This window comes from Hipposideros armiger, unplaced genomic scaffold (genome assembly GCF_001890085.2).
Source record: "Hipposideros armiger isolate ML-2016 unplaced genomic scaffold, ASM189008v1 scaffold_200, whole genome shotgun sequence".
In the NCBI taxonomy this organism is placed as follows: domain Eukaryota; kingdom Metazoa; phylum Chordata; class Mammalia; order Chiroptera; family Hipposideridae; genus Hipposideros; species Hipposideros armiger.
The window spans coordinates 1,757,344-1,773,372 of NW_017731550.1; the positions used below are offsets into that span (position 1 = coordinate 1,757,344).

General features: G+C 36.3%; 1 protein-coding gene across 2 annotated transcripts in view; it reads left to right on the forward strand.

Annotated features, from left to right (window-relative positions):
• Nucleotides 1-16,029, forward strand: part of NEGR1 (neuronal growth regulator 1) — an 836,867-nt gene that overhangs the window by 525,036 nt on the left and 295,802 nt on the right. For both annotated transcript variants that reach the window (XM_019653229.1, XM_019653230.1), the window contains exon 4: nt 15,803-15,934. In XM_019653229.1, coding sequence (XP_019508774.1) covers nt 15,803-15,934 — 132 coding nt within the window. The remainder of the gene's footprint in view (nt 1-15,802; nt 15,935-16,029) is intronic.

Genomic DNA, 16,029 nt, shown 5'->3' on the forward strand with positions numbered 1-16,029 from the left:
TATGATTCACATTTAGGTCAATGATTACTGTTGAGTTAATTTATATAGAAGATGCGAGCGATAGATCAGAGTGGACAACCTTGCACTGACCCACATCTTAGGGTGAAAGCATTTACCCTTACACTATTAAATATGAGGTCACATAAAGGGTTTTCAAAGAAGTTTTTGTCAGATTGAGAACATTCCCTTTAATTCTCAGTTTTCTGAAACATTTCTATTATGTCAAATAACTGTTGAATTTTTTCAATGATTTATCATCTGGAGATACTTGTATACTTTTGTTGTTGTGTTTAATGTCGTAAATTATGTTCATTTTTTTTCAGTTGTATAACCAGCCTTTCAATCCTATAATAAGCCACAGTTGGTTATAGTGTGTTATCATTTTTAAATATTACTGAATTTATTATTATAAATTTTTAAAAAATATTTTTTGTGTCTATGTTCGTGTATTTTTTTCTTTGATGTCTTTAGTTTTGATATTAAGAATGTTAGCTAGCCTCATAAAATTAATTGGGAATTTTCCTCTTCCTCCATTTTCAGAAAGAATTTTTGTAGATTTTGTGTAGGTTTGATATTTTTTCTAAAATCTTAATAAATATGATCCTGGAGCTTTCTGTGTTAGTGATTACAAATTCAATTTCTTGTAGTTGCATGTGTATTGACTATTTAGATTTTTCATTCTTATCAGTTTGGAGACTTGTATATTTCAAGGAATCTGTCTGTTTAATCAAAATTCTTGAGTTATATGTTAGGTAGTGTTTCTTAATATTTGCTTGGTACCCATTCAGTTTTCCTTATAACTATAGTAGTGTCCTCTCTTTCACCTCTGTTACTGGTAATTTGTATTATCATTCTTTTTATTCTTCACCAATCTAGCTAAGTTTTACTCATTTCAGTGATATTTTAAAAGACTAGCTTTTGTATTCATTAATCCTGTTATTCTCCATTTTTAATTTTACTTCTACTCTTTATTATTTCCATAATTCTATTTACTGTAGTTTTATTTGTTCTTTTTTAGCTTCTTAAATTTGAAGCTTATGGTATTGAATTTAGACTTTTATTCTTTTTTGTTATCATCTCATTGTATTCTGGCTTGCATAGTTTCAGATAAGAAGTCTGAAAATTTCTTATTTCTATTTGTTTGAACATAGCGTGTATTTTATCTCTGACTCCTTTTTACAGTTTTCTCTTTCTGTTTTTCAACATCTTGATTATAATGTGCTTTTGAGTGATTTTATTTGTGTTTATACCATTTGGAGATTATTAGAGTCTTGGATTTACCATTTTATTGTATGCATCAAATTTAGAAAATATTGAGCCTTTATTTCTTTAAATATTTTTTTCTATCTTCTTTATGGGACCTCAATATCCATATATAAAATAATTTACATTGTTCCATATATCACTGTTTATTTCATTATTAATGTGTTTTTTCTCTCTGCTTCTGATTGGATACTACTAAATACTCTTGCTATACATTTAAGTTTAATAATTTTTTTAGTGTATAATCTTGTTCATGTCAGCCGATTAATATTTCATTTGAAATATTTTGTGTTCTTATGTCATGAATTTTTATTGGGTTATTATTTTTTTCTATTTCCCATTTATCTCCTCATTGTATTCATATTTTTCCTTAAATATTTGAACATAAGTTGTAATAGCTGGTTGTTGTAAAATCTGTGATGGCTCTATCATCTCTATTATTTCTGTATCTCATTCTGTTGACTGATTTTTCTCCTAGTTATTGTTCAGTTTCCTGCTTCTTTGAATATCTAGTGGTTTTTTTAATTGGCTACTGGACCTTGTGTTATTACAATATTAAATATCTAGATTATTTTGTTTTTAAAGTGTTGGATTTTTTCTTACAGGAAGCTATATTGCTTACAGATAGTTTTGCTCCGATATGTACAGAAGCCTCTCCATTCTTGATGGGCAGAGACTAAATGTCTCCTTCCCTTGTTTGTGCTCTAGGAATTGTTCAGCTTACAAACTCCCTGGTTGTTCTTTTCCTACCTTTTGGGGGTTTCTTCTCATGCATGTATAGTCTAGTTCACATAAAGGCAAGGAAATACACGTAGATTTCTGTAGTTCTTTTTCTATGTCTGTTCCTCTACTTAAAACACTGCATCACTACTTCTCGTACACTTGGTCTGCCTAAATTCTAACCCATCTTTGCTCAACTCAGCAGTATCACTGGGATTTGGTTTCCATCTGAGCATAGGGTGTGAAAATTGCTTCCAGGGAGCTAGCCATGGAGCTCAGCTGTGGGGCTCATCTCCTTTGCTTCAGAGAGCAAAGCCATGCGCTGCCTGTTATAAATGAAAATAATTGTTTCATGCAGTTTATCCATTTCTCTAGTGGTTTATGGTAAGAAAGTAAGTCTGAACATGCTTCATAAACGTAATGGAACCAAATTCCAGTTATCTTTCTAAAAATATAACATTTTAAAATATTCAAATTTATCATAACCTTTTACTTACAGTACCGCAATTATTTCTTAAGTTAAAATTCAAACAAATTCCTTAGAAAGCATCAAGCCCTTCTAGGCTTTGATCCCTGCTTAAAACTCCAGCCCCACCTCTGTTCATTCTTGCTAACCAGACTTTTAGAAGTTTTCCTTGAAATAATAACAGCACAGTCATGATTGTATAGCATCTTATATTTACCCCACATACACAATACTTATTACACTTTATTGACGTTGCCTGCTTATACTTTGGTTTCAAAAAAAACTGTCAGCTTTTGAAATGGAAACCACCTCATTCACTGGTCAGAGATCATCCCACACTTAACATCTGTTGAATGGAAGGGTAGAATGCAGGCAGGAAGGAAAGAAACAATTGACTGTGAGCTGGTTTCAAAACTTTCCTTCAGTGCTACCTGGTGTGCTAGGATAAATTTAACAACACAAACCAAAGCCTTGAGCTTCTTATTTACTGGTTGCTTTTGTCTGCTTCTGAAACCTTTGTGGCAATCATTTCAGCAGGTGGCTTCCATGATTTCATCTGACCATTCACCTTCCTCTTATTGCTCCTTCAAACCCCACTATTTATGCTCTAACAAAGCTTCCCAGGATCATATTACCTGTTAAATTGCTCGTGCATTTTCATGAAAATTATTTGCTACCAAAGGAATGTCTTATTAAATGTATTTTTTTACAATTAAATAAACTTGTTATTTATTTTACCAAGAAGTGCACACTCCCACCAATCTCACATCCTCATCAGTGTTGATTGTTATCAATATATATTTTTAAAGATTTTTATTAAAAATACAGCTAATGTACAATATTATATTAGTTTCAGTGGTATACCATACTTACTCAACATTTATATACCTAAAGAAGTGATCACCGTGAAAAGTCCAGAAACCATCTGACACTGTATCATGCTGTCACAATATTATTGACTATATCCCCTATGCTGTGCATTACATCCCCTTGACTTATTTGTTTTATAGCTGGAAATGTGGACCTCTTATTCCCCTTTCCCTTTCTCCCCTTTTTTATTTTTCAATTACAATCAGAATCATTAATTTCAGGTATACAGCGTAGTGGTTAGACATTTATATAATTTAAGAAGTGATCCCCCTGACTAGTCTAGTACCCACCTGGCATAGTTAATGCATTGTTATTACCATATTATTGACTATATTCCCTATGCTTTACTTTACTGCCCCATGACTATGTTGTAACTACCAATTTGTACTGCTTAATCCAATCCCTTCACCTTTTTCACCCTGCCCACCAATCCCCTCCCTTCTGGCACACCAACAAATCTATTACCTGTCTGACACCATATATAGTTATTACCATATTATTCACTATATTTCTTATGCTAGACCCTACATTCCCATAATTCATTTTAATAACCAATTTGTACTTCTCAATCCCTTCCTTTATTTCACCCACACCCTGAATCTCCCCTCCCATCTGGTAACCATCAAAATGTTTTCTGTATCTATGAGTTTGTTTCTCTTCATTTTTGTTTATTTTGTTCTTTAGATTCCATGTATAAGTGAAATCACATTGCATCTCTCTTTCCCTGTCTGACATATTCCACTCAACACAATACCTTCCAAGTCCATCCATGCCACCGCAGATGGCAAGAACCCATTCCCTTTTGTGGCCGAGCAATATATATGCACTACTTCCTCTTTATCCATTCTTCCATCAACACCAGGCTGCCTCCACACCTTGGCCATTGTAACAATGTTGCAATGAATATGTGGATGCAAAGGTCCCCTAGAAGTAGCATTTTGGGTTTCTTCAGATAAATACCCAGAAGTGAGATTACTGGGGTTTTTTCTGTCTCTTGTTACAGCCTATGTTTTAAAGTCTATGTTGTCTGGTATAAGTATTGCTACTCCAGCTTCACTTTGTTTTGCTTTTTTGGTTTTGTTTTGTTTTGATTTTGGTTTCTTTTTCTTTTTTTTTTTTCATTTTCATTTTCATGAAATAACTTTCCATCTCTTTACTTTCTATCTGTGTGTGGCTTTCAATCTGAAGTGAGTCTCTCATAAGCAGTATATGTAAGGGTTTTGTTTTCTTATCTATTCAGCCCTCCTATGTCTTTTGATGGGAGCATTTAATCATTTACATTGAAAATAATTGTTGATAGATATGTAGTTATTGCCATTTTATTATTGATAATTTTGATTTTTAGTTCTTCTGTCTTAAAGAAGTCCCTCTAACATTCCTTGTAATACTGGCTTGGTGGTAAAGAACTTGTGTGGGAAGCTCTTTATCTGTCCTTCAATTTTAAATGATAGCCTTGCTGGGTAGAGTATTCTTGTCTGTAGGTCCTTGCTTTTCATCACATTGAAGATTTTGTGCCAATCCCTTCTGGCCTGAATAGTTTCTGTTGAGAAACCAGCTGGCAATCTTATGAGGGCTTCCTTATAAGTTACTAGTTGCTTTTCTCTTGCTGCTTTTGGGATTCTCTCTTTGTCTTTAACCTTTGCCATTCCAATTATAATGTGTCTTGGTGTGGGCCTGTTTGGGTCCATCTTGTTTGGGACTTTCTACGCTTCCTGGGCTTGTATGTTTATTTCCTTTACCAGGTTAGGAAAGTGTTCAGTCATTATTTTTTCAAATATATTCTCAACCACTTGCTTTCTCTCTTCTCCTTCTGCTACCCCTATCATGCAAATGTTGTTATGCTTCATGTTGTCCAGAGTTCTCTTACACTATCCTCATTTTTTCGGATTTTTTTTTTTTTTTTTTTTTTTGCTCTTGAATCAAATCACTGATTCAATCCTCCACTTCACCTAGTCTGCTGGTGATTCCTTCTGGTGCATTCTTCATTTCAGTTATTGTAGTTTTCACTTCTGACTGGTTCTTTTTTATGGTTCCTGTGTCCTTTTTTATGATTGCTATCTCTTTGTTGAAGTTCTCACTAAGTTCCTGGAGCATCCTATGGCCATTGTTTTGAACTCTGTCTCTGATAGGTTGCTTGTCATCATTTCATATAGTTCTTTTTCTGGAATTTTCTTCTTTCCTTTCATTTAGAACGCATTTCTTTGTTTCCTCACTTTGGCCACCTACCTGTTTGTTTCTATGTATTAGGTATACCTACTATGTCTCCAGTCTTGCCAGTTGGCCATATGTAATAGGTGCCCTATAAGGTCCTGGCACAGTCTCCCTGGTCACCTGAAGTGGGTGTTCCAGGAATGTCCCTTGTGTGGGTTGTGTGTGCCCTCCTATTATAGTTGAGTCTTGATTTCTATTGGCATGTCAATGGGTAGGATTGGCCCTCAAGCTGACTGGCTGTGGGGTTTGGCCACATACAAAGCTTACAGGTTGCTGTGCAGGGGGCTTATCCCGCTGAGTGGGATTTGCCCTAATTGACTCTGGTGCCTGTTGAAATGCCTTTTCTGTATGGCGCTTGTGGGGCTAATTAGGCAGTGCTCTGCTGTGGTCTGAGGCCAACCTCCAGGTATATCACTTCTGGGGCCTCTTGGGAGGGCCTCTGGTGCAGGCCCAGGTCACCCACTGCCTGTGACCATCCTCCAACCAACGGGTAGGAGCTACAAAGTGATTCACATGTGTTTGTTGCCTGTGCTAAAGTTGGAGGCATGTGGGAGAGGCCATGCTGTAAACCGAAGATGGCTGCCACCAGTACCGGGCCTGGGGTAGCACCACAAAAAGCCAGGATACCCTGAGGCCTACTGCCACCTGCCAGCCCCCTTAAGGCTCAGCCACTGATAAAGTCTTGTGAGGTATGCAAGTTGTGTGAGGCAGGGTCCCAGGGAGTCACTTAAATAAGAAGAGTCGTGGTCAACAGGATAAGGTAGACTGTGGTTTGGTGCCAGTGCTGAGCCTGGAGCTACTTAACAAAAGTCTCAGAGCACACCAAGGCCAGTTGCCACCTGCCTAGGGCCTGCTGGACTCTGATAGTTTTCCAAGAAAAAGTACAATGTTGGTGGGACTGGCAGCTCGTGAGAAAGTGCCTCCAGCATCAGGGGGGTTGGATGGGGTGGGGTCCAGTGGAGCTCACCAGTCCAATCAGATTTATATTTGGCCTATGGGGGAGGGCTCAACACAGGAAAGATAGTGCCTGCATGGCTGCATGGAAGGAGGACCCCACACAGGAAAAATGGTGACTGTATTCCAGCCCTCTGAGGCCACATACCTCAGTCTGCCCATCACATGCCTCTGATGCCCTCTGAGTCACCATCCCTCCTCCAGAGCTCAGGGTGAGTGCTTGTGAGTGATTGAGGCTGTGTGTGGGCCATTTAAGAAGATATCTGGGTTTCCAGTAGCCTTCTGACCCACCTAGATATTCAGAATCCCCATTGTTTTCGACAGCCAGTTGTTGTGGAGCTACTCCTCCTGGCACCAGTACTCTGGGCTGAGGAGTCTGGTGTGAGGCTATGGTCCCTCATTCCTCTGGGGGGAACCTCCAGGGCCAAGATATGCCTCCTGATTCTCAACTGCCACATGGAGGTGTGGGACCACCCTGTTCTGTTGCTCTGCTGCTCCTACCAGTCTCAACATGGCTTCTTCTTTGCATCCTTAGCTATAAAACTTATGTTCACCCAGACTTCAGATGGTTCTCCAGGTTGATTGCTCTATAATTTAGTTGTAATTTTAATTTGTTTATGGAAAGAAACATGCAGAGTGTTTATCTACTCCACATCTTGGCTCTCTCCTTAAATTCGTTTTTCTTAACTTCACTCATATATTTCAGAGGTAATAATAAATTCAGAAACTTCAAATTTTTGACCACGTTTTTTCTGCTATTTTTGAAAATTATAGACAAATTACAATTTGTATATGCAAGTGTTAATAGAACTGCCAAGTCTAATGCAGAACTGTTGTAGGCAGAATAATGACCCCCAAAGATGCCAATATCCCAATCTCTGAAACCTGTGATATGTTACATGGTAAAGAGACTTTGCAGATATAATGAAGGAGATTATCTTGGATCAGACAGGTGGACTCAATTTAATCACTTGAATCCTTAAAAGTAGAAGTGGAAGGCAGAAGAATGGTTCAGAGAGATGAGATGGTAAATGAGATGGCAGTAGAGAGTCAAAGTAGAAGAGAGACTTGACCCACTATTTGCTGGCTTGGAAGATGGAGAAAGAGTGTCATGACCCAAGGAAGAAGGGTGTCCTCTAGAAGGCGGGAATGACCTTCTGCCAAAGAAATGAGAATCTCACAACTACAACAGCAAGAAACTTAATTCTTTTAACAACCCAAAATGAGTAAAACAAGCCTTCAGGAAGGAATACTGTACTGCTGACACTTTCGTTTTTGTTTGTTGAGACCCTGTATTAGTTTTATGTCGTTGCTGTAACAAATTACCACCAAGTCAATGATTCAAATAGTACAAATTTGTTATTTTACACTTCCATAGGTCAGAAGTCTGGCACTGGTCTCACCAGATTAAAGGTCAAGTATTGTCAGGCTGCATTCCTTTTTGTAAGCTCTAGAGAAGAATCAATTTCTTGCTGTCAACTGAGGGCCATTCCCACTTTCTAGAGGGCACAGCTTTCCTTGGCTTGTTCTTCACTTCCTCCATCTTCAAAGTCAGCAATAATGATTTATCATGTCACATCTCTCTGACCCACTCTTCTTTCTTCTTCTTCTACTCTTAAGGACTCATGTGATAGATTGGGCTCTCCAATATAATTAGCTGTACCTTATCTCAAGGTACTTAACATTAATCACATCTGCAAGTCTCTTTGGCCATGTAAGCTAATAGAGTTGCAGACCTCAGTGATTGGGATATGGATATCTTTGGGGGACCCATTATTCCAGTTACCATAGACGTATCCTTGACTTCTAACCTATAGAACTGTAAGATAATAGATTTGTATGGTTTTAAATCTGTAAGTGTGTGATAACCATATAATAACCATAATTGTTATAATAACCACAGAAAACTAATACAAGAATGATTAACACCTTTCAGAGATTAAATTAACACCTATATAGCAGTTTATAGTTCTAAGAGCAAGTTACACACATATTACGTACTATAGTTCTTACAGTGAGTAAGCATTTTTATTATCACCATTTACAAAGAGAGTATTAATGCAGCATTTCAGTGGTATGCAGATTGGGCATGTAGGATTTGGAATTAGTTCTGAGCATCATATCTGTCAGTGGGTTCATTAGCAAAAAAATGTAGCCTCTTTAAATACTAGAGTCTTATTGTAGGTAATGGAACTACCTCATCTGGTTACCAAAGCTTAACTAGGAATTCATATTAAAAGCATTTAGCATGGTACCTTATACATCATAAGGAGTCAATGAAAGATAAATATTATTATTTTTTGTTTATGGTGGCATGGTTAATAATTATTTAAATAAGAAGATTAATCTACCTTCTTTAATGAAATGTCAAATTTTCTAGACTTTCTATTATGTTATCTTTTTTTTTTCTTTTAAAGATTTTTATTGGGAAATTGGGGGATGGGAACAGTGCTGGGGAATTGGGGGAAGGGGAAAGACAAGTTGCTGTCCTTTTGTTCTTCAGTCTAGTTGTAGAGGACGTTGCTTCACTGGCCCAAGTTGGCACCATCATTGCGCTCTTCCCAGGCGAGGCAGATCAGTCGCCAGCTTCTGGACGGCCTCTCAATGGCGGCTGCTGGCCGCTCATGCTGGCTGCTAGCTACACACGGTAGACCATGGCAACCCACTGCCACAGGGGCTGCAGCCTATGCCATCACCGGTGACTCACAGCAGCCCAGCTCCCGGTTGAGTTGTTGTTCAGCATCTTAGCTGTAGAGGGCAGTGTCACTGGCCCTCATATGTGGGATCCGAACCGGGGCCCTCTGGCATCCCAATCCAGCTCTTAACCAACACGCCACTCGGCCAGCCCAATGTTATCTTTCTTTAATCATATAGTCAACTGTGTATATATATATATATATATATATATATATATATATATATACGTATATATATATATATATATATGTATATATACACACATATATATGCTAAGCATAAAGAATACAATCAGTAATATTGTAATAATTATGTACAGTGTCAGATGGGTAATAAATAGACTAATAGATTTATTGGGGTTATCACTTTGTGAGGCGTGTAAATGTCTAATCACTATATTGTTTTGACACCTAAACCAAAATTTTAAAAAAAAAGATAAGTACTGCCTATAATATAAACAATAGTTATATGACGGAAAGAAGTGAACCAAGAAGGTTCAGTTGTCCTTGGGAATCCATGCAGAGAGAAAGCGACCCCAACATGAGACCAACTTCAGTTGCATCTAAAGATCTCCAAAGCAGATGTGTTTACTGATCTCCCACAGTGATATGAGAACTGCACTAGGCATTGCTATTAACACCACTTGAGCGACATCCTTATTTTCACTTCTGGTTTCATTTGAATATCATGTTAACACAGAAGCATTAATCCTTGAATATAGTAACCTCTCACCATGGAAACAATATTTATCTAAATCAACCTCCCTGGCATGCCTAAACCTGTGCATTATTATAACAGTTAATAATGTTTTTTAAATCCCTATGAGGCATTCTAAGTACTTTACTGGTGTTAACCCACTTAATCCTCACAACATATGAGGCAGGTTCTGTTATACTCAAATATCGCAGATGAGTTAAGTTTGTTAATAAAGTTAATAAAGGTTAAATACCTGTACAAGGTCACATTGCTATTAAATGGCAGAGTTGGGATTTGAAGCCAGATAGACTAGTTCTAGAACCACATCCCTAACCACTCAGTATGATACAGTCCACAGAAGATATGTTTGCAAGATTGTAAATATGTTGGTGGATAACAAGCTGGCAGGAAATAATTACAATCGTGAATGTAAATGAACCATTCAAGGATATTTTGAAAATTCAGTTGCAGAGTACCATCTAGTAATAAATGGCTATGGGACCCTAACAAAATATATTCCTGTAGGGGAGCCTTGAAAAGTGAATGACTGTATCTGAGCAAGGGTCTTGGAAAATGATTGAAATAAATCTACAAAGCAATATGCCATCACTGACATGTCACCAGAGTATGTACATTCAGAGATCAGTAACTGAGACACAGGGGCTCCTAGAAGAGGTTTGAGAATTACATAGGAGGCAAAATTGACAGAACACAATGACTAATGGCTGCATGGACTGAGATAAAAGGTACTGTTAAAATTAATACTAAGATTTCTGGCTTGAGCATCTGGATGATGATTAAAGCACTCACAGGAGGAGTTGCAGATGTGACAGGGAAGGTAAGTTTGCTTTTGTCGTGTTGACTTTGAGATGCTTGTGAGTCATCCAAGTGGAGATGTCCAGTTGAATATATGTGTCTAAGTTTCAATATATACATATGGACTAATTAGATCAATAAGGGATGTGTCAATATATAAATAGTAATGAAATACAAATGAATGAATAAGTAGTGTCCTCAGAGAAAAAAAAAAGTCATAGGACAGAAACAACATCTGAGGGATGTGAAAATGTGAAAGGTTTCAAAAAAATGAAAAGGCCAGAGAGGGGAGAGGAAAACTAGTGAAGGATGATGTCCTAGAAATTAAAGGAAGCAAGCTTTATTTTGTCAAATGATCTTTCCGAAACATAAGAGTACTTTGTAGAAATATGAAGCTTTTGCTAACAATTTTATATGCAATCTAAAGAATGGTCATATGCCTTACCAAACCAGAAAGCCAAATCTAGATGCCATTTTAGTGGCCCATATAGGAATCCTCCTGGCCTTATGTTCTTATCAGAAGTGTGTATCGGAGAGATATTTTAAAGCACAGCTACATCCTGTTTTCCAGCTTTCTCTTTGAAGATGATGATAATATTGGCATCATTGAAAGCTTGCAGAGTCTCTTCAGTTCTTCATTTTTTTTGAGACAAGTCTATGCCTGGAAGAGACTACACACAAAAGAAAACTATTGTTTAAATTATAGGCAGTACTGTTTGTTTGTTTCAGGTGTACAAAACAACATAATGATTAGACATTTATATACCTCACAAAGTGATAACCCTAAGTCTATTACCCATCTGACACTGTACATAATTATTATGATATTACATCTCTATGACTATTTTCTAAATTGCATTCAGTATTATTTTATATTAATTTCAGATGTACAGCATAGTGGTTAGACATTTATATGTTTTATGAAGTGATCCCCCCCTGATAAATCTAGTACCCATTTGATACTATACATAGTTTTTACAATATTATTGAATATATTCCTCATACTGTACTTTACATCCTTGTGGCTATTTTGTAACTATTAATTTGTACTTCTTAATCCCTTTACCTTTCTCACCCACCCTCCCTACCCGCCTCCTATCTAGTAACCATCAGTTTGTTCTCTGTATCTGTGTGTCTGTTTCTGTTTTGTTTGTTCATTTATTTTGTTCTTTAGATTCTACATACAAGTGAGATCGTATGGTATTTGTCTTTCTCAGTCTGACTTATTTCACTTAGCATAATACCCTCTAAATTCATCCATGTTTTTGCAAATGGTAAGATTTTATTCTTTTTTTATGACAGAATAATATTCCATTGTATATATGCACCACAATTTCTTTATCTTTTTTCTTCAAATTGAATTTAAGTTTTTTTGTTTTTACAGTTTTTAAAAGTATCTGTGATAACTATACACTCTGTTCTTACCACTGCCATCACCTGTCACTTCAGGATGTCAGCCAAAATGACAATTTTTTTTAAAGGTATTGCCCTTCACAACTCTGAAAGAGAAGTGGCGATTTCTTTGACTGGAAGTGCTTAGTTTAGATTCTTTGTGCTCTATCCTTGCAGGACTTTGTTAATTCATTTATAAATGTATTTATTTATTTAGTCAATAAATATTTACCAAGAGTATGATGTTTCAGGCATGATGCTAGAGCTAGGGACACAGAGATGAACAAAACAGGACCTGTCACTGCACTCACAGACAATGGCAAAGCCTATGACCAGAAGAGGGCTGCCATATCACAAGGTGCTTATATCTCACCAACATTTATAATTGATACCCTAAGAGATAGAAATATTACAGTTTTTATAATTTGTTGAGATTTATAAGTAGTACCCTAAAAAAGTTCATGTCCTCATAAACATTGTAAAGTCTTCGTTTTGGTGATGGTCCTCATGTCTTTAGCTCCCTATATCCCTTCAGTCTTGGTCTTCCCACTCCATGTTGGGGGATAAGTTGAATTATATTACATGAACTGAAATGTTCTTCACTGTATGTTAATGTACTGTGCCCAAATCCTCTCCCCTTGTGAAAAGAAGGCAATCCAGCCAATTGGAAAAGACAAGATTGTTGGGGTGACTGGTTAGTTCAGGTGGTTAGAGCGCAGTGCTCATAACACCAAGGTTGATGGTTTGACCCCCACATGGGCCACTGAGATGTGCCCTCCACAACTAGATTGAAGTAACTACCTGACTTGTAGCTGATGGGTCCTGGAAAAATACACTGTTCCCCAAAAAAGTTTTTTTTCTTTTTTTTTTTTTTTAAAGAAAGAGAATTTGGGGTGGGGGGAAGACAGGATGGTTTTCCTTGAGTCCAAAACTAAGGTGAAGAATTACTGTTAGGGAAAACAGAGAACAACAAAAACCAATGAGGCAGCCAAGCAAATTACAGACAATTAGTAAACCCCAGGGTTGAAATCCTGTGCAATTCAGAGTTCCAAGCCTGAAATTTAAGCCTGATAAGATCAAACTGAGTACAGAGCAAGGATGAATTCATGATGGAAACATCTATTTGAATAAAAACAAGAGAATAATTGTTAACCATGAATTTATGCTTTTTTTCCTAAGTGTCTTTAGATTAGTGTTTTGTCATTGATAATATCATTGGCAAATCATCCCATGACTGGTTCTATAGCCATTGAGTTATGCAATGCATCAACATTTACTGGTAATTCTGATAGTTGTAAATAGGGACACTGTTCTGTGGCAGAGTCAAGACATACCTTTAAATATAGTTAGGTAGATTGGGCAATGAACTCTAAGGACAAATGTTCAGTAGATATAAATGGTGCTCTCTGGAGTTGAGTGATGTAGTGGTTCCGATATTGGTGACATTTTTGTCATACATCATCTTGTAGTGGCTCTCAATATTACAGAGCCTGCCATTTAGTAATTTAAGCAAGAGAGAAAAAAAACCAACAACAACAAAAAGACGCTTTCTTCTTCCTTAAGTTCTGGCACCTACTGATTCTCTCTTTTCCTTATACTTTTTCTTTCTGGTAGACATACAATGCTCATGTGTTTCTTCCTATCTTTCAATACTTTAAGAACAATTGGTCATATGTTTGCAATGTTTAAACAGCAAAAAAATACGTAAACTGCAGGATGGCTCAGCTAACAAAAAAAAACAATACATAAACTCATACACACCATATCTAGTGCTTTATTTAAGAATTAGATAATACTTGATTATTCAGATAGGTACAATGCACACCTGTTATCCAAAGGATGCATTTTGGGGGATACAATTTCTCAAAATTATGTCAGTACACAAAATAGGAATAGTCAAGTAACATTTTAATATTGAAAAATAAGTTAAACCCTAATACATTTGTTTTTACAAAGTTTCACGATAGTATGCCATTTAACTTGTGATTGGCTTCATTTTGTACTGCCCAACTAGGTTATTTAATTCTAACATAGTATGTCATTTCTCCCCATACTTTAATTTCCATTTAATATTGCCCTTTATGATTCAAGTTGTACTTTAAAAATTCTTTGATGTTAATAAGGATTTTGTCATCCTTATAGTCCAATAGTTTTTACAGACACATTTAAGCCTAGATTATCTTCACTGTAAGGGTGAAAATAAGAGAAATAGAAGAGAACAATAGAAAAATCACCATTATACTTGTCTATTGAGTAATAAGTCCATGAGGTTAAACTAAGAAAATGATTATAAAATCAGATTTTAAGGATATGGACTTTGGAGACAGTTGATGCTTTTGTAAGCTTACTTCTTATACCTGAAATAGCTTATGAGCCAAACACCATCTGAGAAGTATAACTCTCTCCCCTCTCTAACTTGTGATCAGCCAGAAAAATGAAGAAATGACTTAATCATACAGATTCCAAACACTCCAGGTTGCAATTAACAAAGTCATAGTTACCTGGAAGACAGACAGCGTGGCAATTGATATAGGCCCAGATAACAGAGCCCACAGGAAAGAAAAATAAATTTTAATTGACATGGATTTTAGATTGTAGCACCATAATTAAACTACAGGTTGTTTTATTCATATAAACTTAAATTTTCTTACCAGTTTTATAACATCTACATTGTTATAATAGTTTAGGTGAGAGCGTAAGATAAAAACAAAAGGTTGATTTTGAAAACAAACTATTTAATGGAATCATTGTTTCATTTTCCAGTTCTCTTTGGCATGTCTTGCAATGTGATTTTTCAAGACCTGTGCAAGGAGGGAGAAAGATCCCCCTTGAGTAAATTCACGTAGGTCCTTTGCCATATTTCTGATAATAGGACCTTTCCTGCCCAATGATTATCTGCCTTCCAATAAATAAAAATGCCATTATTTCAGAAAGAGTCTTTTCTTTTTTCAAATCTCATCACTCATTTGGGGATATTCTTTCATCTGCGATTATGCCTTTGTATTTTTAATCTCTGATATTTTTAGTCAGAAAGCTTTTCCCCGGAATATTAGAAAATAAGTATAACTTAGTTGCTTTTTACAGACACTTACTTTTAGTTTGAGAGTCATAAAGTTGTTTTTGTCTTTTTCCTGAGGTTTATTGGTTGAATTATATATAGTATATACAGCATACCTCCCTTGGAAATATTAATAATTTTGCAAAGTGAAACATAGCAGTAGTTTAATATATCTCTATATTTTTATCAAGCCATCTGGCTTGAAACCTCAAGAATGAGTGAGTATGAGATTTCCCCAAAAAAGAAGTAACATCTAGTTGGGTTAAGCATCAAGTTGCTAGCGTACTGTGTATAAAAGCCAATACATACCAAGTCATATTAGTGAATTTCACCTACACTGCTAGGAGGTTGTTGAACTCAATTACAAGAATGTGCAGAGCTCTATTTGATATGTGACTAGGTTAGGAGACCACAATCAATTAAAAAGAACACATGTATATCCTGTCCTGGGGAAACAGTTGTTATAGTATCCCTTGTTCAGTTTCTGCTTTTCTCTCTGACTTTTCCTCTGAACACACAAAGGGTTGAGTAATTCCCCAGTTTCATTTGGAATTGTTTTGTCAGCAATATCTAATAGGAAGACATGAGATTGTTGTTTTACTTGAATGAAGCCTCAGGCGGCCTACAGTTAAATGTGCTGTACTTTTTTTTTCTTACAGCAAAACCGTTTGAAAATGGACAATATTTGGACATATATGGAATTACCAGGGACCAGGCTGGAGAATATGAATGCAGTGCAGAAAACGACGTGTCATTCCCAGATGTGAAAAAAGTAAAAGTTGTCGTAAACTGTAAGTCCCATCGCTTTTTATCAATATTACTTCAGAGGAAGGATAAACCACCTGAAAAATACTGTCTGAAATTTATGTTGCTGATTATTTTCAGA